Here is a 24,295-nt window from a genome sequence, read left to right on the forward strand (position 1 = left end):
ATCTATGGCTCTTAAAAATTGCACTGAAGTAAATATTAACTTGGCACAGGGTAATAAAAAGACACTTTTCTTCACAGGCAACATTCTGCCAATCCAGTTTCTCAAAGATTAGTACCCAGATAAACAAAGTGCAAACTAACAACGTATTGCCAGCTGTCATTTGGATAAAAGGAACAACTAGAACGAGATAACATTGAGGCAAGGGCGTAGGTTTGGTATTAACATTGGTGGGGACAAAAACCCAATGCAAACCCCCAGTGGCGCCAACTTCAGGTCAACATTAGAGGGTCACAATATTTTGCTCCGTTGTGTTCCACCGAAAGAGAGCCATCATCTCTCCAAAGTCCAGACTTTTACAATTTGAAGTTCAGAACTGTAGTAATTCATGAACAACAACAATAATAATAATAATAATAATAATAATAATAAATTCATTTGATTAATTGCAAACCTTGCATGTGATGATTAACTCATTCTACCAGTTTGCAAATGTGTTTTACAAGCGAATAACGCATTGACTGTCGGGAGGGTGCATGTTCCTTTCCCTCATAAACGGAAGTAAAACCCTTCCGGAGCCTTAAACACCGCGTTCCATGAGGCTGGCAGGGGGAGTCGGCTCTCTTCTGTGGGATCTTTAACTAGTTTTAGAATGCTAGTTTAAGCTGATATGTGATTGATCTAACGGTAAAACAGGACGAGGGCTCGAGAACTTTGACACGTTGAAAGGTTACAATACCAACAGAATGTATCTGAATTCTGATTGGTTGTTGTATCTGAATTCTGATTGGTTGTTATATTATTGCCCTTTTGTTGTCTTCTTGAGCCCAGAGCGGAGAGGGGAGGGAGAGGAGGGAGTGACGGTCCGACAGAGAAAAGTTTTTAGCCTACCGCTTTCAAATGAGCCCCCTCGAAAACCAATCAGTTCAGCGTACGCATGTACTCGGCAGTGTTTCCCCCAGCACTTTCCAGGCAAGGCGGCCGCCCTGGGTAACTCGACCGCCCGCCCTAGCAAGGTTCCAAGAAAAAAAAAAAAAAAAATGCGTCCAAAAAAAAAACCCGAAGTGGTAATGCATTTCAGCGCAGGGACTGACAGCTAGACTAAACTGCGGCACCTAGTGGTTGGATATATTACTACGCCATATGTCCTCGAGGCCATATTTACAAACATTTTAATTTTAAATTCAACGGTTCAGCGGGAAAGTCGAGACGTTGCCATTATCGTCGGTGGAATAAGAAGGTAAGTTGTATTTGTAACTGCTCATCTAAACGGTGCATTTGCACTGTTACAGTGAAATTTAATTTTCATGTACTAATATAAGTAAGATAATATAATAATATAATTATATAGCCTAATGCTATATAATGTTCATGTGCTAATATAAGTAGGCCTAATATAAATGTATTAAGGTAGGCAATATAAATTATGGCTGTAGGCTACATTCGTGGGACCCTTCCGTTATTTTTGTTGGTCCACCCAGCGAGATTACTCTCGTTGGGTCCACCGGAGGAAAACAGGGAATGGTCACGCAACTTTTTTTGTGGAAGGAAGGGGCAGCTATTTAGTCTGGATGTTATGAGAGAGGGTCATGCATTTTCCTCCTCAACAAAAGGGGAGGGTAATCATAGGCTAGATGGCAAAGCCATACATTTTTCGCCGTTGCACACCAACATTCCTCTGATGGGCCGTAAATAAATTATAATAGTTAAAAAAAAAAACAATCTGTCCCAATGATTGCATGATTGACGCTAACTTGTTGCTTCCTTTCTTGCGTGCAGTAAATGGCAGGGAAACAACAAAAAATATCGGGCTTCTTTCAGCCGAGGAGTCGCTCGACTTCACCCACTCAATCGGACTGTGCTCAGTCACCACTGGAGTCCCAGCCTCAAGCATCAAAGCACCGAGGTAGTGGGTGGAACCCAGAGTGGGCTGTGGACAGGAGATATTCCGGATGGCTTTATCACACTGACCATGGTATGTAGGCCTACTGGTATTGATTTCGTTCGATAGTGAGCTAAGGGGAAAGCATGTTAAGCTATTTGGCGTAGAAGTTAAGCAATGGAGTTTTTAATAACATGTCCTACAGGGATGTTTTGCAGATTGTGCCGGAGCAATCGGCAGCGAGCGTCACGGGGTCCGTCGGAGCGCTCGTTCATCGAGGTGCCGTGCACCAATTATAGAAGTGATGCGCTACACCAGCACATGAGCTCAGCAAGCCATATTATTGTAGTACTACTACCCCCCCGGACTATCTGTGCAACGTGTGACGCGTTACGGCCCGACAACCCCCCCCCCCCGGACCACTATCCGTGCCGCGCGTGATGCCCACCGAAGACTCACCACCTTGACTAAGCAATTTTCTGCGGGAAACACTGCTCGGTATGTGACGTTTTCAAGACAGGTGGGAGTAACCAAAAATTTCTGATCAAGAAGGCGGAGGCTGTTTTGCTTATTACGTGAAAATGTTTTATTTGATTAAAAGGTGTCTGGGCCACGAACAATGTCCACATCACCATCGGGTTGTTATTTGCATGTCATGTTACACAAACTTGGTCAGGGCTCTGCAGGTCTTAACTGAAGCGCTTCAAATTCAGGGTTAGCGGGCTGCTAAAGTTTGCAGGCACTTCACAAGCAAGACTCGGTGCAATATTAGCCAACATTAGCACAATTTTATATGATTTAATAATGTCTTTGTGACCTTAATGAACACCAGTTGTTGTCGTAATCAAGTCAGATTGTTATTTACATGCCACACAAACTTAGAAAAAAACAGTCATATTCGTATGTCGTCGTTTTTACACACTGAATACGAACTGCTGTTAACGGATTCATTTTACGAGCTAATCGAACGTTACATTCCTCAAAGACAGTTTACTAGCGAGCAGCCAGTCACTGCACTGCAACCGCGCTTGCTAACTGACATGGTAGCCAAACCTGCTTGCTGTTTTCATGACCACACCCCCAGAGCGAATATTCATGAGCGAATTTTGCGTGGTTTCGCCCAGTGGAAACCTACAGTAACCATTTGTGTACCGCGCACGGAGCAGGATTCCCCCCTCCAATCAGAAATTTGGTAGGGACACATCCATACCCAATTCTACGCCTATGGTCTGTACAATGGAGCAACGTGTTGTCGTCTTTTCCCCATTCAGTGGATACCCTGGCTGGATAACTGTTGCATGCTGGGAGGCCTGCCTTTGACAGAGAGCCGCGTGAGACAACAGAAAACAGTGCGGTGTTTTATTCAGCCAACGGGTCAAACTAATACTCTGGCGACTTCCCTATGTAGATGTACAGCGCGTAAATGCCAAGAGAGTTCATTTTCATTTACCGTACGATAAGTCGGTATATCGAATATCGCGACAGGCCTACCAGGAAGGGCTAAAACAAACACGCTTCCTCTGACTTGTGAAGTCAACTACTACAAGTTTTCATGCTGCATCACAGGACAGTGCAACAGACAGACAATAACAACTGGTTAGTCTCAAATGCCCGCTCTCCCAATAATGCGGTGAATGCTTTTCTGTTGTGCTACTCAGGAACCCTTAAACATATTTAATGCCACAAGATGCGAGTCTCCAAAACACAACAGAGCCTGATTTTTCTAAGCGTTAGCCTATATAAGCCAGTGCATCCCATTAAACCAGGATAATCCGATTCAAACTAATAACTTCAAACTGATCAGAGAAAATTTAGGAGTCTTGACTATTTGTATTCCAAAACGAACAGATTTGAGCTCAGCTCCTATTGTCAGCCTGAAGTCCTGCCTGTCATCATGCCAGGCCTGCAGAGATGGCTATAGAGAGAGTCTGACAAACGATTCTGTTTACCCACATCTCAGGCGTCTACATCAAACTCGTTCTGGCAGTGTTCCTTCTTTCCTGAAGAAGCCAGTGCTGTTTGATTAAATCTGGAGTGAGCCCAGCTCAAAGTCACCCCCTTTTTTTCTCTCAGACAGCAGAAAGACATAGTGCACAGTGCCTCAGGAGCAGAGGCACCACAAGGCCTAGGAAGCCTTTGTTCAGTTAGCTTGAAGTTTCCCATGAGGCCGCATGGCAAGGCTGTGGCACCAAGGACAAGGTTCTGGAGAAGCAACAAATCAGGATTCAGCACTGGTCAAATGACATGCCAGTATTTACAGTACTTTGTGTGTGTGCGCCTGCAGCATAAAGCTCTCGCATATCGGCTGATGTCACCCATGAGGAGACCTTCCTACTTTTAAAAATGTGGTTGAACGTCAGTGTAATCCAATAGTCACAAACTACAAAAACAGATGAAATTACATCATGTCACCTTTGACCACATAATAAAAAGAAAACAGAGGATACTGAATTAAAGGGGTTGTAAGGGTGAGACAAAATGGGTGACGGAAGACAATATGGGAAAAGGAAAAGCAAGAGGGGAAGAAAAATCCTAAACACTTCCCAACCAGTCGATTTTTTAACCATACATATGCCTACAACTGAAGGGTGATGTTTTCATGCTCACCACATCCTGCATAGATACGACACTGACAAACATATTCGTTTCTTAACAACTTCTGATTAAAAACATTTGAGGTAATTTTCTGCATATAATCCTTTTAAATATATACAGCTAATGTGATAATCCCTAGCCTGGGCCCGCCCATCCTAAGCGTGACGCAACACGAGGGCCTGTTGCGAGCTTAGTCTGGCCAGGCAAGCTATCTCCAGCTCTTCCAAGCTCCGGAAAAATCGGGAGCCAATCAACTTTGAGCATCTCCAACGGCCCTGGGTAGAGGCGTGTTCAAGGCACTGACGTAGTAGAACTGCAACCGGAAGCCACAGATTGTTTACAGAATCATGCTGTATTGAAAGCATTCAACGGGAAGTTCTCATTGAAAACGGAGCAAAGAGCAGCCCTGGAGGTATTTATTGAAAGGAAGGACGTTTTCGCCTTGCTCCCGACCGGCTTCGGTAAGAGTTTAATCTACCAGTTAGCCCCGCTAGTAGCCAAATCAATGGGGCTCAGCGAGAATCCTATTGTCGCGTCACATACGTCAGAGGAAAGAGTGATGTGATTGGTTTAAGCTTCGTCACAGCCTTTTCTGGCTTCGACCAGTAGCAAACTGAGGCATTTCAGGGAGGCGGGTCAACCACGGGCTCTGGGAAACGGTTGGGCTTAATATCTTGGCCAGACCAATAGCTCGTAGAGCTTTGAAGTCGCGTTAGCCAGACTAGATAATCCCTGTACTTGAAGGCTTTTTTTGGTCTTGAATAATAAGGTGGTCCAGATATATTCATGTTGAAGTTGCTATTAGCATCATTAGAATAGCTACACAGGAGTTAGCCAGCATTACATGCAAGGTGGGTCATCCTAAACATTACCTTACCTGGTTCTCTAAGTGATAAGTTTTTGTCTACTTTAAGTCACATAATTAGTTGATTAAAATCCACCTGTGTGCAGTGTCACATGATCTGTCACATGTCTGTATGAATCAACCTGTTCTGGAAGGACCCTGACTCTGCTACACTACTAAGTAAGCAACATGAGAACCAAGGAGCCTCCAAACAGGTCAGAGACAAAAGTTGTGAAGTATAGCTCAGGGTTGGGTTATAAAAAAATTATCCCAAACTTTGAATATCCCAGGGAGCGCCATTAAATCCATTACAGAAAAATGGAAAGAATATAGCACCACTACAAACCTGACAAGAGAAGGCCAACCACCAAAACTCACAGACCGGGCAAGGAGGGCATTAATCAGAGACGCAACAAAGACACCAACTATAACGCTGAGGGAGCTGCAAAGATCCACAGCGGAGATGGGAATATCTGTCCATAGGACCACTTTAAGCTGTACACCCTACAGAGCAGGGCTTTATGGAAGAGTGGCCAGAAAACACATATGGAGTTTGCCCAACAGCATGTGGCAGACTCCCAAACACATGGAAGATTCTCTGGTCAAATAAGACAAAAATTGAACTTTTTGGCCATCATGGGAAATGCCATGTGTGGCACAAACCCAACACCCCGAGAACACCATTCCTACAATGAAGCATGGTGGTGGCAGCATCATGCTGTGGGGATGTTTTTCATCTGCAGGGACAGGAAAGCTGGTCAGGACTGAAGGAAAGATGGATAGCAGTAAATACAGGGCAATTCTGGAGGAAAGCCTGTTTGAGTCAGCCAGAGGTTTCAGACTGGGATGAAGCTTCACGGTCCAGCAGGACAATGACCCTAAACATACTGCTAAAGCTACATTGGAGCCGTTTAAAGGGAAACATGTGTGTGTCTTGGAATGGCCTCATCAAAGCCCAGACCTCAATCCAATTGAGAATCTGTGGCATAACTTGAAGATTGCTGTACACCAACGCAGCCCATCTAACTTGAAGGAATTGGAGCAGTTTTGCCTTGAGGAATGGGCAAAAATTCCAGTGGCTAGATGTGTTAAACTAATAGAGACATACCCCAAGAGACTTGCAGCTGTAATTGTAGCAAAAGGTGGCTCTGCAAAGTATTGACTTTGAAGGGGGGTGAATACCTAAAACACACACTCCAGATTTCTGTTTTTTCATCTTATTGTTTGTGTCACAATAAAAAAAATTTTTTTTTAAATGTGCACCTTTAAAAGTGGTAGGCATGTTGTATAAATCAAATGGTGCTAACCCTCCAAAAATCCATTTTAATACCGGCTTGGAACGCAACAAAAACAGGACAAACACCAAGGGGGATAAATACTTTTGCAAGCCACTGTAAACACACTTGTGTAGAGTCAATGGCTTCAACCATTTTTTTTAAGTTCTATATATTTCCACATTATTACTACCAATTTTGCAGGTTATTTGTATGAAATTAAAAAAATAATAAAATGACTGCACCTTTAAAAAAATCTAAAGTACAAAATGTCAAGCTTTAATCATTGGCAAATTGTGGTGTCAGATGAAGGAACACTTCAGGACATGGTGTTATTGGAAAATAATTAACATCCATTGCTGATTATTTTCCTATACCAGCATGACCTGTCATTTTTGAAATCCTTACTCATCACATAAGTGTTCCATACCAATACAGAAGATCAACCATCATACCACCCAGTAGTAGATCACTTAAAGTACCATTAGTCCTATCAAAAAGTGCCAACTGCAAGATTTAAAATGCCGTAGCATGACAAACCAGACTCACTTATAATTAGCCAAGTTGTTCATGAGAACAATTTGATATTCAAAACAAAACAAATCAAAAGCCACTGAAAACTGAGGGAGGAGTAGCGATTTTCCTGAAAAGTTCATTAACCGGTCTAATTAGCAACTTGTTAATGAAAAATCACAGAACCAGGGAGTAAGTTTTGTGCAGACTGATTAGATCTTCCAAACAAAAACAATCAATCAAAATCCATTGAAAACTCAGGCAGGGGAAGCAATTTTTGTGAATTGTGGACGGACGGATGGCGCATGATGGCAGTAGCTCATCGCCTTATGACCGGTGAGCTAATAAAAAACAAGGCCAGTCATATCAAATGCTGGTAGAAAAAAAAAAAAAAGCAAGGCATAACATATCCAAAATGGTCATGTTCGAACAGTACAGAATGAAAACGTCCTGCAGCAAACACACTCATAAATCCCCAAACAAGTTGAATATGGCCAAGTTAAATTAAGGGCCGGGCGGCACGGTGGTGTAGTGGTTAGCGCTGTCGCCTCACAGCAAGAAGGTCCTGGGTTCGAGCCCCGTGGCCGGCGAGGGCCTTTCTGTATGGAGTTTGCATGTTCTCCCCGTGTCCTCCGGTTTCCCCCACAGTCCAAAGACATGCAGGTTAGGTTAACTGGTGACTCTAAATTGACCGTAGGTTATCGGAAGTGCCTTTCGTCTACACCGGGACGGCGTTTTCGAGGCTGAAAAACAGAAAAATTTGAAAACGCCTTCCAGAGTGGATAAGTTAACAACAGCCCCCGTTGCATATCTGTCTAAACTACCCAATACGCGAAACTCTGCTCGGATCTGCTCACGTCGGGTACGCGTTTACGTCATAGTAAGAGCATGTGTGGCAGCGGAAGCATGGTCAAGCGCCGGTCTGTGACAGGAGGATGGAGTCAGGGAAGGTAAGTGGCAGAATCACTACACCTGATGTCAATTAACCTGTGTTTGTGTGTCTTCCCAGTGACCGCGCCCTATTTAAAGAGGGAGAGCAGAGACGCTCATCCCCAAGCTAGACGCCGGTTGCGTGTGTGTCTGTTGGTTTAAAAATCTTGTTAGACTGAAAAGTGTAGCAATAAAGCCTATTTGTAAACCTGATCTCTGTCCTGCCGTCCTCTGTGCTCCACCCACTCATATAGAACGGCTACAGCATGTCTGATTACATCGATCCAACGGACCTTCAAGCTGCTCTGGCAACCTCACGAGTAGCCATAGCCAGAGCAGTCAAAGTTTTCGCGGCGCAGATGTGCAGATCAGACAAGACAGAAGACGCTGCGCATGCGTGCAGACATAGCGGAGGTCTTTCACAGCACCACTAAGCCACCTGGCATGCACATCCAATTGAATTCCACACATTTATGCGTCACCGTATAGACGCAGATTTCCTCCTTGAAAACGGTCGTGTAGACGCGGAAAAAAGTGAGAACGAAAACGGACTTTTGCGTTTTTGTTTCAGACCGTCCCCGTGTAAAGTGGGCCTAAATCCATGGTGCACCAGGTAATACTGTCTCAATCTGTCCACTGTAGTGAAGGTTAGATAAGATTCGCCACCACATTTCCCTTTGTTCAGCTCAGCTCAGTACACCCAGCTGTGCATTACTGCCTGTTCAACACTTAATAACTGCTCTTAACCTATTAAAAGCTACATGTGTCAGGTCAGTCAGCTGTGGGCAGATTAGTGGGCCTGTTTTCAGAAAGCCTTTATTACAGGGTCTGATTATAGCCAGCTATCAGTCCAGTGTCGGGCATCAGGACTCGACTACAGTGCTGATGGAACTTGGAGCTGCATTGTTCATTTCTATTGCTGCACAACCAGTATTTACACTTTGGCATTTCCTGTGCATTACTCAGTAATTAAGCATCTTGGGATGGCTTGCAAATGGTAATTAAGTCTTTTTTTTTTTTTTTGATGGCACTGACTCATGGCAGACAATGCCATCAGACTCAACACCTTAGCAAACACAACAAGAGCCTATTCATGCTAATTTAATTTGGTGTATGCACACGCGCACACACAAATCCTATCCAGAATAATAAGTGCTATTTGAGTTAGGATTAAATGATACATCATTAAATGATATAAATTTCAATATCAACTCAAACCAAATGTTTGAGTTGTCAATCAACACTCAGCAATTCATTAAAAAAAAAAAAAAGAAAATCCCCAACCAACATTAGCAGCATATTCATTTCAGCAGTGTGGTGCTCAAGGTTATATCGGTCAGGTCCGGTTATACAAAAGGCTGTCTTGCTGAGCTGCAGATGCGTGACAGCAGCTAAAAGTAGAGCAACATCAACTGCATTAGGCCAACCAGGACAGTGAGTGTGCATAGCAGGCCGCATGAAAATACAAGCTTTCCCATCCTTGGAAGCAGGTACACTGATTCTGTAGCACACCTCGACACTGACTAGAGCACATGCTTCCAAATCAGCCAAAGGTGCAAGCCTGTTCACTGGAGAATGACCGAACTTTTTTTTTTATTACACAGGTTAATTAACATGCACAGATGATAGACAGGTTTTTCAGAAACTGTGCAAATAAAGCTCAGTGCAAAGCGGTCGTATAACACGCACTCACTTTCCAGTAACATTTATTCTGGTCAGGCCTGCAGTGGATCAGGAGCCTATTACAGGAACACAATGGGTCAGTCCATACATTCACAAGCAGGAAGAAACCAGAGGAGCTGGAGGAAACCTATATGCACAGAAACTCCACAAAGACAGTAACCTCAGCTTAGGCTCGAACCAGGACCTGTGACGAGGCAATGCCACCAGGCCACTGCCGTCATACAACTCTCCGGCTATAAGTAACAGTCGCTTCGCAGTTAAAACAAAAGCAAGAGAAAATAAGCCTGTCAGACCCACATATCTTCTCACTGCTGCCAAATGACTTGCTGACTTATAATACAAACATGGCGTGTTTGATGTGTAGAAATTGTTAGAACAGAATAAAGCATATACTTGTTTGTTTTCCTTAGTCAGTATTAATGCACCTAACTAGCTATCCGTACCACTAATTGATTCAAATAGGTTTGAGCAAGGGCGGCACGGTGGTGTAGTGGTTAGCGCTGTCGCCTCACAGCAAGAAGGTCCGGGTTCGAGCCCCGTGGCCGGCGAGGGCCTTTCTGTGTGGAGTTCGCATGTTCACCCCGTGTCCGCGTGGGTTTCCTCTGGGTGCTCCGGTTTCCCCCACAGTCCAAAGACATGCAGGTTAGGTTAACTGGTGACTCTAAATTGACCGTAGGTGTGAATGTGAGTGTGAATGGTTGTCTGTGTCTATGTGTCAGCCCTGTGATGACCTGGCGATTTGTCCAGGGTGTACCCCGCCTTTCGCCCGTAGTCAGCTGGGATAGGCTCCAGCTTGCCTGCGACCCTGTAGAACAGGATAAAGCGGCTACAAATAATGAGATGAGATGAGGTTTGAGCAAATATGCAAAAACATATGGGTCTGGGCATCACACTGGCACTTTCACTGGTCTAGGTAATAAATTTATGGTGTCAGTCCCTGTAAAAGCGTTGTGTGTTTTCTGTCTCAAATGTGTAGAATAACTGAACATTTTGGCAAAGCTACAAAAGCAGATATTAAGCCTTGCAAATCTGCACAGAATCTTTGATTCAACCATTAAAATAATATAAGGATTGCAGAAAAGTGCCATCTCGCAGAGAATAAGAAAACGACAAAAGCTTTCCGGAGTGACGCACTGTTCAGCTCCCTCTATCCACAAGTCGGATCTATCGGGATCCGAGCTGACAGCCCCCATGGTCCATAAACAGAGCAAGCTGCTGACTGTGCACTTTGGGGTAGTTCAGCTTAAAACAAAAGGCCTGTTGTCTCTGCTCAGCCCTCTGTTTGACTGCATGAAGGAGTCACCCTTTGGCCTGCTGTGGACAAGCCATTTCAAATTAAACAACCACTTGATTTTAAAACAGAAATGGAGGGTTTGTCTCTGCTGCACTTACAGAGCCAACTCCTACAGTCCAGCCAGTGGTAGCAAGCTAGTCTATAGAACACATCAGTAAGTAATTTAGTCTGGAGGACCGGGGATGCAGTTGGTCAGAAATGCCAGGACAACCTTATCTTTAACATGTTCAAGGGAGAAGTGTTAAAATCAGGTTGTGGTCACGGCCCTGCAGAGGTTTGTTTTGCCCCCCTCTTTCACCGCATCGCATGCAGCTCAAGAAAGCCTTGCTAATTAGCTGAGGAGTTGAAATGGGTGGGGTAAGTGAGGCGGGACTCCGCAGTGCTTCTCCCCTCTGGGACTGGAGTCTGACACCTCAGACCTAAATCAATGTGACTGTCTAGTGTACAGCGCAAAATAAACATCACACCAACAGTAACAACGATGCAAGAGCTGTAAACTAGTCAAAAGTCTACGCCAAATCCATTTCGAGGTCACGGAAAATAATCCATTTTCAGAAATGTTTCCTGCACACCCATTTAATTATCATATCGCACATAAATCTCAATGACTTGCGATGCTGATCCTTTGCCTCCCTATTCACACTGATTTACAATGGTGTGTTCAATATACAGCACCACATGCAGTGTGCAGCTCATCCAGCCAGCATGAGGAAGCAGTTGGAGCTGCCACCATACTGCCCTACACTAACTAAACCGGCCCCTCCTCCACAGCTCTCACTCCCAGCTTGTGTGTGTTTTATTTTTTTTTATTATATATATATATATATATATATATATATATATATATATATATATATATGAATGAGAGAGAGAGAGAGAGAGAGAGAGAGAGAGAGAGAGTGTGATTCTACGCTTATGGGTACTGAAATGGGGACATGAACTTATTTTTAAAAATTCACCTAAAACCATTTCTTTTTTTACCATCAGGTCACAAAACATGTAATCTTTAATGAATGATATGTTAAAAGATAACTTTAATTTTCTGAGATGTAATAAAAACATTTATATGCCAAAGTCAGAACGTAACAGAAGTGTTGTGGACATATATATTCTCAATTTTAACAATGTAGAATTACTTTTTGAAACATAGGAAGGTGATGTTTTAGCAAATATAATTAATAAACATGTGTAGTAGAATAAACATGCACATTCTTTCAATAAGATTAACATGGTATAGAGCTAGATTGTAATTAATTTGTAACAGACGCGAGATGGACAATCGTAACAGAAGTAATGTAACAGACATCATTTTGGAACTCGTAGGCTTGACTTTGGCATATAAATATGTTTTTATTACATCTCAGAAAATTAAAGTTATCTTTTAACATATCACTCATTAAAGATTACATGTTTTGTGACCTGATGGTAAAAAAAGAAATGGTTTTAGGTGAATAAGTTCATGCCCCATTTCAGTACCCATAAGCGTGGAATCACTCATATATGTTTGGAGAGGCTTGGCAGTGAAAAGAGCTGAGGCTCAGCAGTGGCAGATTGAGAGAATGACTTTAGAGCAGGTTGCGATCACTGTAACTCCTCATACACACGAGTGCATCAGCCAGCAAGCGAGAGGAAGAGCTTAAAGTGCCATTCCACCATTGGATGTATTCTTTGGCATAAAATACAATATATTTTATGACAACATGACTAGACAGAGAAATCTTTTAGCTTCAAAATGATATATCAAACATAATTTTTTGACAACGACAAGTATATTAATTTTGCGACCAAAGTCACCTACCCTTTTAATTTCCGCGCGGTAGTGAAACGTGATGTCATCGGCAGGTTCCCCTTCTTGTGTACCACATCACGTGTGACGTGGCACAGATTATCAGCAATGGCGGATAGAACGCGATTTCCACTTGTCGATTGCTGTGCCGATATTCACCATCGACCGTCTCCTTTGAGCATCACTTGCTATTTTCCTTCGCTTCTTTTCCGAAGCTGACAATCGCGTTCTATCCGCCATTGCTGATAATCCGTGCCACGTCACACGTGACGTGGTACACAAGAAGGGGAACCTGCCGATGACATCACGTTTCACTACCGCGCGGAAATTAAAAGGGTAGGTGACTTTGGTCACAAAATTAATATACTTGTCATTGTCAAAAAATTTTGATATATCATTTTGAAGCTAAAAGATTTCTCTGTCTAGTCATGTTGTCATAAAATATATTGTATTTTATGCCAAAAAAAATACATCCAATGGTGGAATGGCACTTTAAGCATTCATCTATCTGTTCAGAGCTGGCTGGGGGACGTGGTTCATCTTGGGCTAATGCTCCTAAATGATGATGTGTCACTCACATGCCACAGTAAACGTAATGAAAGAAGTAGTTTAAAGTGTTTCACCCTGAATAACTGCAAGACGAAACACAGGAACTTGAACACATACATATAATGCCTGCTGTTGTAGGATAAAGCATTTATTCAGAGGGGGGAAAAAGAGCCCATAGTAAGGAAATACAGAATCCCAATCAGAAGTCATTTTTACACAGATATTCCATATTCTTAGCACCTCAATATTCCGGCTTTAGTGATTTACACTGAACCAAAAAAAGTTGGCAGGAAACTACTTTTGCAAGACACTGTATTCATCCTCCTTGGTGTTTGTCCCGTTTTGTTGCATTACAAGCTGGAATTAAAATGGATTTTTGGAGGGTTAGCACCATTTGATTTACACAGCATGCCTACCACTTTAAAGGTGCACATTGTTGTTTTATTGGGACACGAACAATAAGATGGAAAAAAAAAAAAAAACAGAAATCTAGAGTGTGCATAAGTATTCACCCCCTTTTGTATGAAACCCCTAAATAAGAGCCGGTCCGACCAATTCACTTCATAAGTCACAATTAGTTGATTAAGATCCACCTGTGTGCAATGAAAGTGTCACATGATGTCTGTATGAATCAGCCTGTTCTGGAAGGACCCTGACTCTGCTACACTGCTAAGTCACTGCAACATGAGAACCAAGGAGCCTCCAAACAGGTCAAAGTTGTGAAGAAGTATCGATCAGGGTTGGGTTATAAAAAAATATCCCAAACCTTGAATATCCCACGGAGCATCGTTAAATCCATTATAGCAAAATGGAAAGAATACGGCATCGCTACAAACCTGATGAGAAGATCGTTCGCCAAAACTCAGACCGGGCAAAGAGGGCATTAATCAGAGACGCAACAAAGGCACCAAAGATAACACTGAAGGAGCTGCAAAGATCCACAGCGGAGATAGGAGTATCTGTCCATAGGACTACTTTAAGCTGTACACCTCACAGAGTGGGGCTTTATGGAAGAGTGGCCAGAAAAAAGCCATTGCTTTCGAAAACACATTTGGAGTTTGCCCAACAGCATGTGTCAGATTCCTCAAACATATGGAAGAAGGTTCTCTGGTCAAATGAGACAAAAACTGCTCTTTTTGGCCATCACCATCATGGGAAATGCCATGTGTGGCACAAACCCAACACCCTGAGAACACCATTCCTACAGTGAAGCATGGTGGTGGCAGCATCATGCTGTGGGGATGTTTTTCATCTGCAGGGACAGGAAAGCTGGTCAGAACTGAAGTTAAGATGGATGGCACTAAATACAGGGCGATTCTGGAGGAAAACCTGTTTGAGTCAGCCAGAGGTTTGAGACTGGGACGAAGGTTCATGTTCCAGCAGGACAATGACCCTAAACATACTGCTAAAGCTGTACTGGAGTGGTTTAAAGGGAAACATTTAAAATGTCTTGGAATGACCTAATCAAAGCCCAGACCTCAATCCAATTGAGAATCTGTGGCATAACTTGAAGATCGCTGTACACCAACGCAACCCATCTAACTTGAAGGAGTTGGAGCAGTTTTGCCTTGAGGAATGGGCAAAAATCCCAGTGGCTAGATGTGCTAAGCTAATAGAGACATACCCCAAGAGACTTGCAGCTGTAATTGCAGCAAAATGTGGCTCTACAAAGTATTGCCTTTTTTTCGGGAGGGGGGTTGAATACCTATGCACACTCCAGATTTCTATTTTTTCATCTTACTGTATGTCTCACAATAAAACAACAATGTGCACCTTTAAAGTGGTAGGCATGTGGTGTAAATCAAATGGTGCTAACCCCCAAAAAATCCATTTTAATTCCAGCTTGGAATGTGACAAAACAGGACAAACACAAAGGGGGATGAATACTTTTGCAAGGCACTGTATGCCAGAGGTAGGACATGTCACAATGAAGCATCAACATCTAGAGTGACAGATATGTGTCAGAAATATGCATACTCCGAGCATACTGGCGTTGCTTTCAAAACGGTGGCAGGTGAACTGAGTGTTGAGGGGCTTTTGTTACCCGTGTACGTTTATACCACTCTCCAAGCACAAGCAATGTTGCTGAACATCACTTCTGTTAAATAATTCACATCTGAGAGAAGTAAACGAGAGAGAGAGAATCAGAGGGAAAGGTAACGAGGAAGAGAGGAGTGGAGAGACTCATGCAAGTAGCAAGAAATATGTTGGAGGATAAAGTGAAGAATTTGCGCTGGTCTTGGAAGGAAGAATGTCAACGTCAAAAACGTTACATCCCTGTCCCGCCATGCCGGCTGTCAGTTTTACACAAATGTTGATTCCAGCTCTATCACTACCAATCATTCTGGCTCAGAGGCGGAACAACGTCGACCCCCTGTTCTGTATAAAATTCTCGCCTTGAACAGGCTCTGTAAAAGGGGCTAAAAACCAGCACTGTATAAGCAATCAAACAAAACTGTGCGCTGTTAGAGGAAAATAATCCATGACAAGGTGATGCAGCCCGGAAAAAAGCACAGTCACTCTTACAACCCCAATATGGATTATAGTTCTAACACACATCAATGAGATTTATTCTGTTTATAACAGAGCATTCGGTCAATGATTACAATTTTTTATTTGATAAAAAGCAGGAATTGTAGCTCATTAACATTTGTAGTTATGATCCCAAGTGGCGCAACAGAAAAGCTTTTGGGATATCCTGCCAATCACAGGGACACTAGACAATCTCCGGTGGCTGTGAGCTCATGTACGCAGAAGAAGATAGACAGGACTGAGTAACGCGGCACTCATGAGCAACAGTTTAAAAAGACGCAAGTGCCTGGATTTGTGTGTCTCAGAAAGAAGTATGAGATAGCCTTCGCTTTCACCAGTCGGCAGCTGTTGTATGATTAGGGGAGAGATGGCTGGTGGGTTGGTTATTTGCACATGACTATACTGGGAAGGGAAATTATAGTTACATTTGTAAGTTAGTGTGTTATCACTTCCTTTACAGCAGGTATAAATGGCTATAACATCAAGACAATAAATGCAGCTGCCCATGTTACCGGGAAATTAAAAAAAAGAAAGAAAAAAATGCTAATTCCTCCATCATGAAGACTTTCCTGTGGCACAAAACTCACTGTTAGAAAGCCCTGATGAAGGAGACCCCTTCCATAAATGTAAAAGAAATCTTTTTACAGAAAGCTTCACCATATCAGCAAATATGTTTTTAATTTGTTCATCACTAGCCTTAAGGCCAATTTATGCTGACAACGCAGTCCTCACAGACGGTGTCGCAGATAGCGTCTGCGTAGCCCCCCCCACCTTCGCAGGCGCTCTGCGCGCACCTCCCAAAAATTGTGACCACCGCAGAAGCCTCGCAGACAGCGTCGCAGACAAGAGGGCTCTGATTGGTCCACTCTACATCCGCTGTACACGCACTTCCGCTTCCCTACTTTCCCGGTTTGTTTTGTTTTCACGACCGCCATTTTTAAAAACACGAGCGAAGATGGAGCAGCACGAAGAGCGGTTGATCGAGGAAGTACGTACATCTATACGACTCCAGTTCTAGTCATTATAAGTAACCGGAGGATAAACACTCCACTAACCACACCCACCAACTACTCCTAGCGATTTCGCGACTTCGCGCCCCCTTGCGTTGTAGCGGTGAATAACATCGCGCACGCCTATTACTCCCCGCTCAACGATAAATTGCAACTGTCTGCGAAAAGCTATCTGCGAAAGCCTTGTCGCAAGAGCATGCAGAGGCCTTTAGATTACGCAGACTGCCCGCCACACAAGTCTCTGTGAGTTAACCGTTACTATACAAACGGTAATGTATTAGAAGTAGAGCATTAATATAAACATGTGATTTGATTTACAGTGGGAACTACTGTCAATCATCCTGTTACCCACAAATTAATCAACACCTTCTGACCATAGACTCATTGTGGAGATTTACGAATCACTGAGCTTAATTAAGACGCATGAAAAAAAAGAAATGAGGAAGATGCAGAAACATGGACCTTAAGTCCTTTCCCCCCCACACACACAGTGTAAAGTGTGTGCGATGGATTGAAATGTGTTTGAAATCACAACCATTGATGTGCACGAGCTGACAGTTCTCCTCTTTAAGAGGATCTTCTAAGCCTGCAGAAGCAGTACTCAGTGCCGCACTGACAGCACACACTTTTTTTTTGCTTTTAACAACATGAATATTCAATACACACTCGAAAAGAAAAACTCTTCCTCCATGTTTCATTTCTTAATATCCGTTTCTTGCCATCACAACTCCAGGCACCAAGTCGAAAATCAGGACAAATCAGTGCAACGGCGTCAGATGATAAAACATGAGGGATTAAACAGGAAGTCACACTCATCCTCACGCTTAGCTCATTCATCAGATAGCAAGACGAAAAGTAAACAAAAGCAGCAATTGTGGAATACAAGTTAAGCCCTTTTAAGGACTGCAAATAAGGTACACATATGCCTATATCAACATGTCATGGCACTATGGCGTTCCCATAGAAACCACCACTTCCATGGATGCACATCAGGAACACGAGGTGAAAATTACATTACAGATGCTACGCTTAACGTCACCGAGTATAAGAATAATGCGGAGGAATATTTAAATAACCTAATCAACTTTCCAAAAAATATATTTTTTTCTTTTTTGAAAAATTAAATTCACTTTTTGTGCTCAAGATTAGGTGAGCTTTAATTCTACTTGGGGAAGTGTGAATAATTGTTTAAAAAAAAATAAAAAATCTAATCCGATAACCATCTCTGATCAAATTCTGGGAATATAATTTCAGCCGGTTATCATGACTAATTAGTATAGGTAATCGTATGGGGCCGAGTAAAATTAAGGATTCATTTCATGAGTGATTTCGAAGTTTTCAAAATTGCCCGAGTCGCGAACCTTTGAAATTACGAGTGAAATTGATCCTTAATTTTACGAGGAACCATACGATTACTTGTTTATAATATATCGGGCCAAATTCATACTTCGGAAGCCATTCAAGTTCACAACATTTGTCATTCACGTTTTCTGAACCAATCAGGGTGCAAGACTATCTTGCACGTTTGAATCAGTTTCTAAAGCATTCCTTGTTTTCGCAAACCTCCCGCTTTTCCCTCGAGGACTTTTCGTGATTCTTGAAAAGTAACATCTTTCAGGATTGATCCCGGATATTTCTCTTGTCTCAGATGCCGATCCAATGCTGCCTGCATTACTTTAAGAGTCTGGTTCATAGTTTTCCCCATTTCCTTTCCTCACTCCTGCATAAAACTACGATAGCACCTTGTCTAACTCAGCATTCATATGCCACTAGAGTCGTTTATTTGTCTTTCTGCAGCCCATTTCTTAAAGTGCATATCACGGGTAAATTCAGGAGCAAGATCAACGTAATTCTCCTATTTTATATTAAACTTTGGTCAAATATTTGTAACATTCTGCGCAATTTTTTTACCTTGCGCAATACCAGAAAAATTCAGTTGAAATCAAGCCATTTGAGGCGAGTTGGTCCGCCTCTGAAAAAACTTGGCATTTGGATTTCCCGGCAAACATTGATTTTCATGACGTCATCTGCGGGACGCCTCCCTCTGAATCCTACGTCAGCGCTGGTTTGTTTATGAGAAAACGATCAGGTGGTTTTCTGCAAATTTCTTCAACGTTATCACGTAATTATTAAAATAGTTAACAGATGTATCGTAGGAGGGTGTAGCAACACCAATCTTGATGGGATTAGTACTCAACGTTTTCCAAAAGACCGGACAATGAGAGAGAAATGGGAGCGCTTGGTCTACACAGGCTGTGCACTGAAACCGTGCAAAGCTCTCACAGCCTGCTCGCGATTCTGCAGGTGACATCACAAATCTGGCTCCAGACTCCCTTGGGATTTTTCCAGACGCGTTTTATTTTTTTCTGCTGTAGTCAGATGGCCTTGTGCAAAATTACCCTTCTGGATGAGTGTGTAAAGGGACATCTCATTATCTGTAGCCGCTTTATCCTGTCCTACAGGGTCGCAGGCAAGCTGGAGCCTATCCCAGCTGACTACGGGCGAAAGGCGGGGTACACCTTGGACAAGTCGCCAGGTCATCACAGGGCTGACACATAGACACAGACAACCATTCACACTCACACCTACGGTCAATTTAGAGTCACCAGTTAACCTAACCTGCATGTCTTTGGACTGTGGAGGAAACTGGAGCACCCGGAGGAAACCCACGTGGACACGCGGAGAACATGCAAACTCCGCACAGAAAGGCCCTCGCCGGCCACGGGGCTCGAACCCAGAACCTTCTCGCTGTGAGGTGACACCACCGTGCCATCCTTAACAGCCCAGCTAGCTCAGTCGGTAGAGCATGAGACTCTTAATCTCAGGGTTGTGGGTTTGAGCCCCATGTTGGGCGGATAAGTAAAGGGACATAGTCTGGTTAACACCAGACCATATCACAAGTGAAATATGGTCTGGAATCCGCCTATTGAATTTCTCGTAGGGGAGGTGTGGTTTACGATTGTCAACGGCCGTTTACTGAACGTTGCGAATGTCTATCATTTGGCGTATACGTAGCCCATGGCCAATCATGGCAGTTGTACCCGGTGACGTAGTTAAGAGCGACGAAGAAGTGAAGAAAGACTGAAACGCCAAACGCTGTTCTTTTTTTAAAACAAACTTTCGCTCTAAACTATTCAGAACAGTGTCTAAAGCTTGATCGAAAGTTTGGTTCGTATCACTCGCCGCCATGTTAAATGTGATCCGTAAACAGTCCCAAATAAACTACAAGCTTCCGTTTGTCAAGTAGTACGCGTCACCGTCTTTCCACCCCTCCCCACTCTCTGATTGGCTCCCTAACTCAGGCGAGCCTTTAGACCATAGTTTCCATGCTGTCTTTTCAGATCGGAACGATTGTGCAAAGCAGCATGGGATTTCCCAGGCTAAAAGGGACATACTTTCATATTAAAAAAAACCCCCGAAATTGGGGGCGGCACGGTGGTGTAGTGGTTAGCGCTGTCGCCTCACAGCAAGAGGGTCCTGGGTTCGAGCCTCGGGGCCGGCGAGGGCCTTTCTGTGTGGAGTTTGCATGTTCTCGCCGTGTCCGTGTGGGTTTCCTCCGGGTGCTCCGGTTTCCCCCACAGTCCAAAGACATGCAGGTTAGGTTAACCGGTGACACTAAATTGACCATAGGTGTGAATGTGAGTGTGAATGGTTGTCTGTGTCTATTGGCCCTTTTCCACTACCCTTTTTCAGCTCACTTCAGCCCGACACGGCTCGCGTTTCGACTACCAAAAACCAGCACGACTCAGCTCGTTTCAGCCCTGCTTAGCCCCTAAAACTCGCACGGTTTTGGAGTGGGGCTGAAGCGAGCCAAACCGTGCCGAGTGAGGCTAGGGGCGTGAGGAGACACTCCCCTGTGCACTGATTGGTGAGGAGGAGTGTCCTCACACGCCCACACACGCCCCGCGAGCGCGCTGGGATCTGTAAACACCGCAAACCCGGAAGAATAATAATTATGAATTACGAGAATTTCTGAAGCCTTATGCGCCTCGCCTCATCTATACGCTCTTGCCAGTATCTGTTGGCGTTGTCGGTGACAACAAGCCACAGCACCAAGACCAGCAACACTAACGACTCCATGTCCTCCATGTTTATTGCTTACTATCCGGGTCGTGAGACTACCGATTAAAAGATCACTGAATCAGTGACATACAGAGCATCGTGGACGAGTTCACGGAGCGCAAGGCTCGTCGTATGCCCTTCAAATAATGCGCGCAGTAGGCTATTGATGTTTTATTATGAGCCATGTACAGTATGTTGCCGAATGTTTTTTTGTTTGAGTTACATGTTCGTTTGAAGGACTTAATGTACAAAATAACATAGTTGCACCCCGTAGTGTTGAAATTGGTAAACACAGTGCATTCAGTGAGGTTTGCACCGCCCTCCTTTTATTTCTGACTCTTCCTGTCACCGTTGCAACCTCTGAGCGCTCATTCGTATGCCCTTCAAATAATGTGCGCAGTATAGGCTATTGATGTTTTATTATGAGCCATGTACAGTATCCTAATGTTTTTTGTTTCTGAGTTACATGTTCGTTTGAAGGACTTGATGTACTAAATAACATAGTTGCACCCGGTAGTGTTGAAATTGGTAAACACCGCAGTTGCGGACATTTTGTAGCCTAAAATGATGTTATGATAAGCTTTAATAAAGGGCCCGGTCATTTGCCCCGCCCCCGGCCCGGCTCTGACTTGTTCCGCCACTGTCACTGATGTCACTGTTTGCGCTGCTTAACGACATCACGTGACGTCCACCCACTTTCGCTAACTCCACCCAATGTGTCCACCCACTTCCAGCCAGCACGGTTCAGCGCGGTTGTAGTCGAAATGCAACTTCAACAGCCCCGCTCAGCTCGACTCAGCTCGACTCGGCACGGCACGGCTCAGCCGCGTTTGTAGTGGAAAAGCGGCATATGTGTCAGCCCTGTGATGACCTGGCGACTTGTCCAGGGTGTACCCCGCCTTTCGCCCGTAGTCAGCTGGGATAGGCTCCAGCTTGCCTGCGACCCTGTAGAACAGGATAAAGCGGCTACAGATAATGAGATGAGAATGAGAAAACCGAAATTGGTCCAGAATATGCCCTTTAAAACACGGGAAGCCAAAAATTCTTACTTTTCATTTTCACTTGGAGTTTATCAAACTTCGTCAAATATAGCGAAATGCAGCATTACCGAGTCAGCAGAGTCGGCCATTTTGCTGACAAAATTTGATCATTTTTGTAACCGTAACCAAGCAACGAACTAGCCAATAGCATTTCAGAAATACAAGGGGGAAAAAAAAAGCCCTCCTTGATTGACCAATCAGAATTGAGTAATTTGGCCCTATGTATTATAACTGCAGTTATTCTAAAAAGTATGAAAAAGTGCTGCAGTGGAGGCGGTGTGAAGCCAAGTAACACATTTCACTAGTGCTTCTGTGGTGCAACGACTTGGGGAAAGAAGAAATCTCAGCCCAGCTTAATCAGACATGGCGACCTCCATGCTGATCCTGATCCCAGTGATCCTGGAGCTCTTACCGGAGTGATCTGCTGGTCCTCCACCGTTACTGAACAGGGCAGAATACAGGTGAGGGTAGGTCTTCTCCAGTGCCACACACAGGGCCAGGAAATGGTCGCTCTCCTTGTTCATGAGCATCTTCAGCAGCTGGTCCACTTTCTCGGAGCTGGAGGAGCAGTTCTGGTCCAGCTCGTGTGTGTCCCGCTCGCTCAGGCTGCCGGATTTGGCGAGCAGCTCGATGAGGCGCTGCGCGTCCGGGATGGACTGCACCAAGTTCTGGTGGCACTGCTCTAACAACTCTTTGTGCTTGGGCTCCATTGCACTTCGCGCAGCTCCCGAGCTAACTGGCTAAGCTAGCTTCTTGTTATGTCGGCGGAGACAGTGACCTCGACTCAAACCCAACAGAACCCCCCCCCCCGATACCCGAAGCAGCAACTCCTTTCCTTATGGTCACTTGTACGATTTGAGCGACTGTGCCATGATATGCGATGGCTTAATCCCGCAGTTTCTGGTTACACAGAGCAAAAAGGCGCACGAAGCCATATTTGTTGCCTCAGGCTGTTGACTGCACTAAACACCGAGCGCGAGACACATTTCCCCAGCTCGCTCACTACTTTCTCGCCACTTCGTCCCTCTCCCGCCGCAGAGCTCCCAGCGCCAGCATTTCCGGCCACTTTTACAGCTGCTTCTCCGCCATTTATTCGCTCAAGCGTCGACTTTAGTGCCAGAGAAACTACCGTAACTGTTAGCGTTCCCGACTCAAACTGTAAGCTCCGCCATGGCTCTCAGTAGCTGCTGTCAATCAACTCGCCTCACAATACCCATGTAAGGTAAAAGTGGGCGGGGCTTTACACAGACACACCTGATTCCCCCCAATGGGCGGGCACTTTTCTTGCACACAATGTTATTTAAGTTTCCAACAACAATAATATTTAAATCATGGGGTAAAGGAAATACTTAACAACAGTCAAGTACGTGGCCGGTTTCCATACAGAGAAAGAGCACTGCAGATGCTACTAGCATGACCAGACTTTTCGACATTTTTACTCAGAACATGTAGTGGTTAGCGCTGTCGCTTCACAGCAAGAAGGTCCTGGGTTCGAGCCCCGGGGCCGGCGAGGGCCTTTCTGTGCGGAGTTTGCATGTTCTCCCCGTGTCCGCGTGGGTTTCCTCGGGGTGCTCCGGTTTCCCCCACAGTCCAAAGACATGCAGGTTAGGTTAACTGGTGACTCTAAATTGACCGTAGGTGTGAATGTGAGTGTGAATGGTTGTCTGTGTCTATGTGTCAGCCCTGTGATGACCTGGCGACTTGTCCAGGGTGTACCCCGCCTTTCGCCCGTAGTCAGCTGGGATAGGCTCCAGCTTGCCTGCGACCCTGTAGAACAGGATAAAGCGGCTAGAGATAACGAGATGAGATGAGAAAGAGTACTGCAGATGCTACTAGCATGACCAGACTTTTCGACATGGGGCAGGAGCAAGAGCACACGACCAAAACATACATTTTTACTCAGAACATGTAGTGGTTAGCGCTGTCGCCTCACAGCAAGAAGGTCCGGGTTCGAGCCCCGTGACCGACGAGGGCCTTTCTATGCAGAGTTTGCATGCTGTCTGCGTGGGTTTCCTCCGGGTGCTCCGGTGCTTTGGAGTCCAAAGACATGCAGGTTAGGTTAACTGGTGACTCTAAATTGACCGTAGGTGTGAGTGTGAATGGTTGTCTGTGTCTATGTGTCAGCCCTGTGATGACCTGGCGACTTGTCCAGGGTGTACCCCGCCTTTCACCAGTAGTCAGCTGGGATAGGCTCCAGCTTGCCTGCGACCCTGTAGAACAGGATAAAGCGGCTAGAGATAATGAGATGAGAAAGAGTACTGCAGATGCTACTAGCATGACCAGACTTTTCGACATGAAGCAGGA

The 24,295-nt window shown here is 44.4% G+C and overlaps 1 protein-coding gene and 1 non-coding gene across 3 annotated transcripts in view; one reads left to right on the forward strand and one right to left on the reverse strand.

The window, feature by feature from the left end:
- Positions 1–23,184, reverse strand: part of dlg5a (discs, large homolog 5a (Drosophila)) — a 101,577-nt gene extending 78,393 nt beyond the window's left edge. For both annotated transcript variants that reach the window (XM_060925808.1, XM_060925807.1), the window contains exon 1: positions 22,404–23,184. In XM_060925808.1, the coding sequence (XP_060781791.1) occupies positions 22,404–22,701 (298 nt within the window). In that variant the 5' untranslated portion in view covers positions 22,702–23,184. The remainder of the gene's footprint in view (positions 1–22,403) is intronic.
- trnak-cuu (transfer RNA lysine (anticodon CUU)) lies at positions 19,671–19,743 on the forward strand. The gene has a single exon. It is a non-coding gene; the product is annotated as a tRNA-Lys (tRNA).
- Positions 23,185–24,295: the final 1,111 nt, after the last annotated feature.

Source organism: Neoarius graeffei, chromosome 7, assembly GCF_027579695.1.
Source record: "Neoarius graeffei isolate fNeoGra1 chromosome 7, fNeoGra1.pri, whole genome shotgun sequence".
NCBI classification, from domain to species: Eukaryota; Metazoa; Chordata; class Actinopteri; order Siluriformes; family Ariidae; genus Neoarius; species Neoarius graeffei.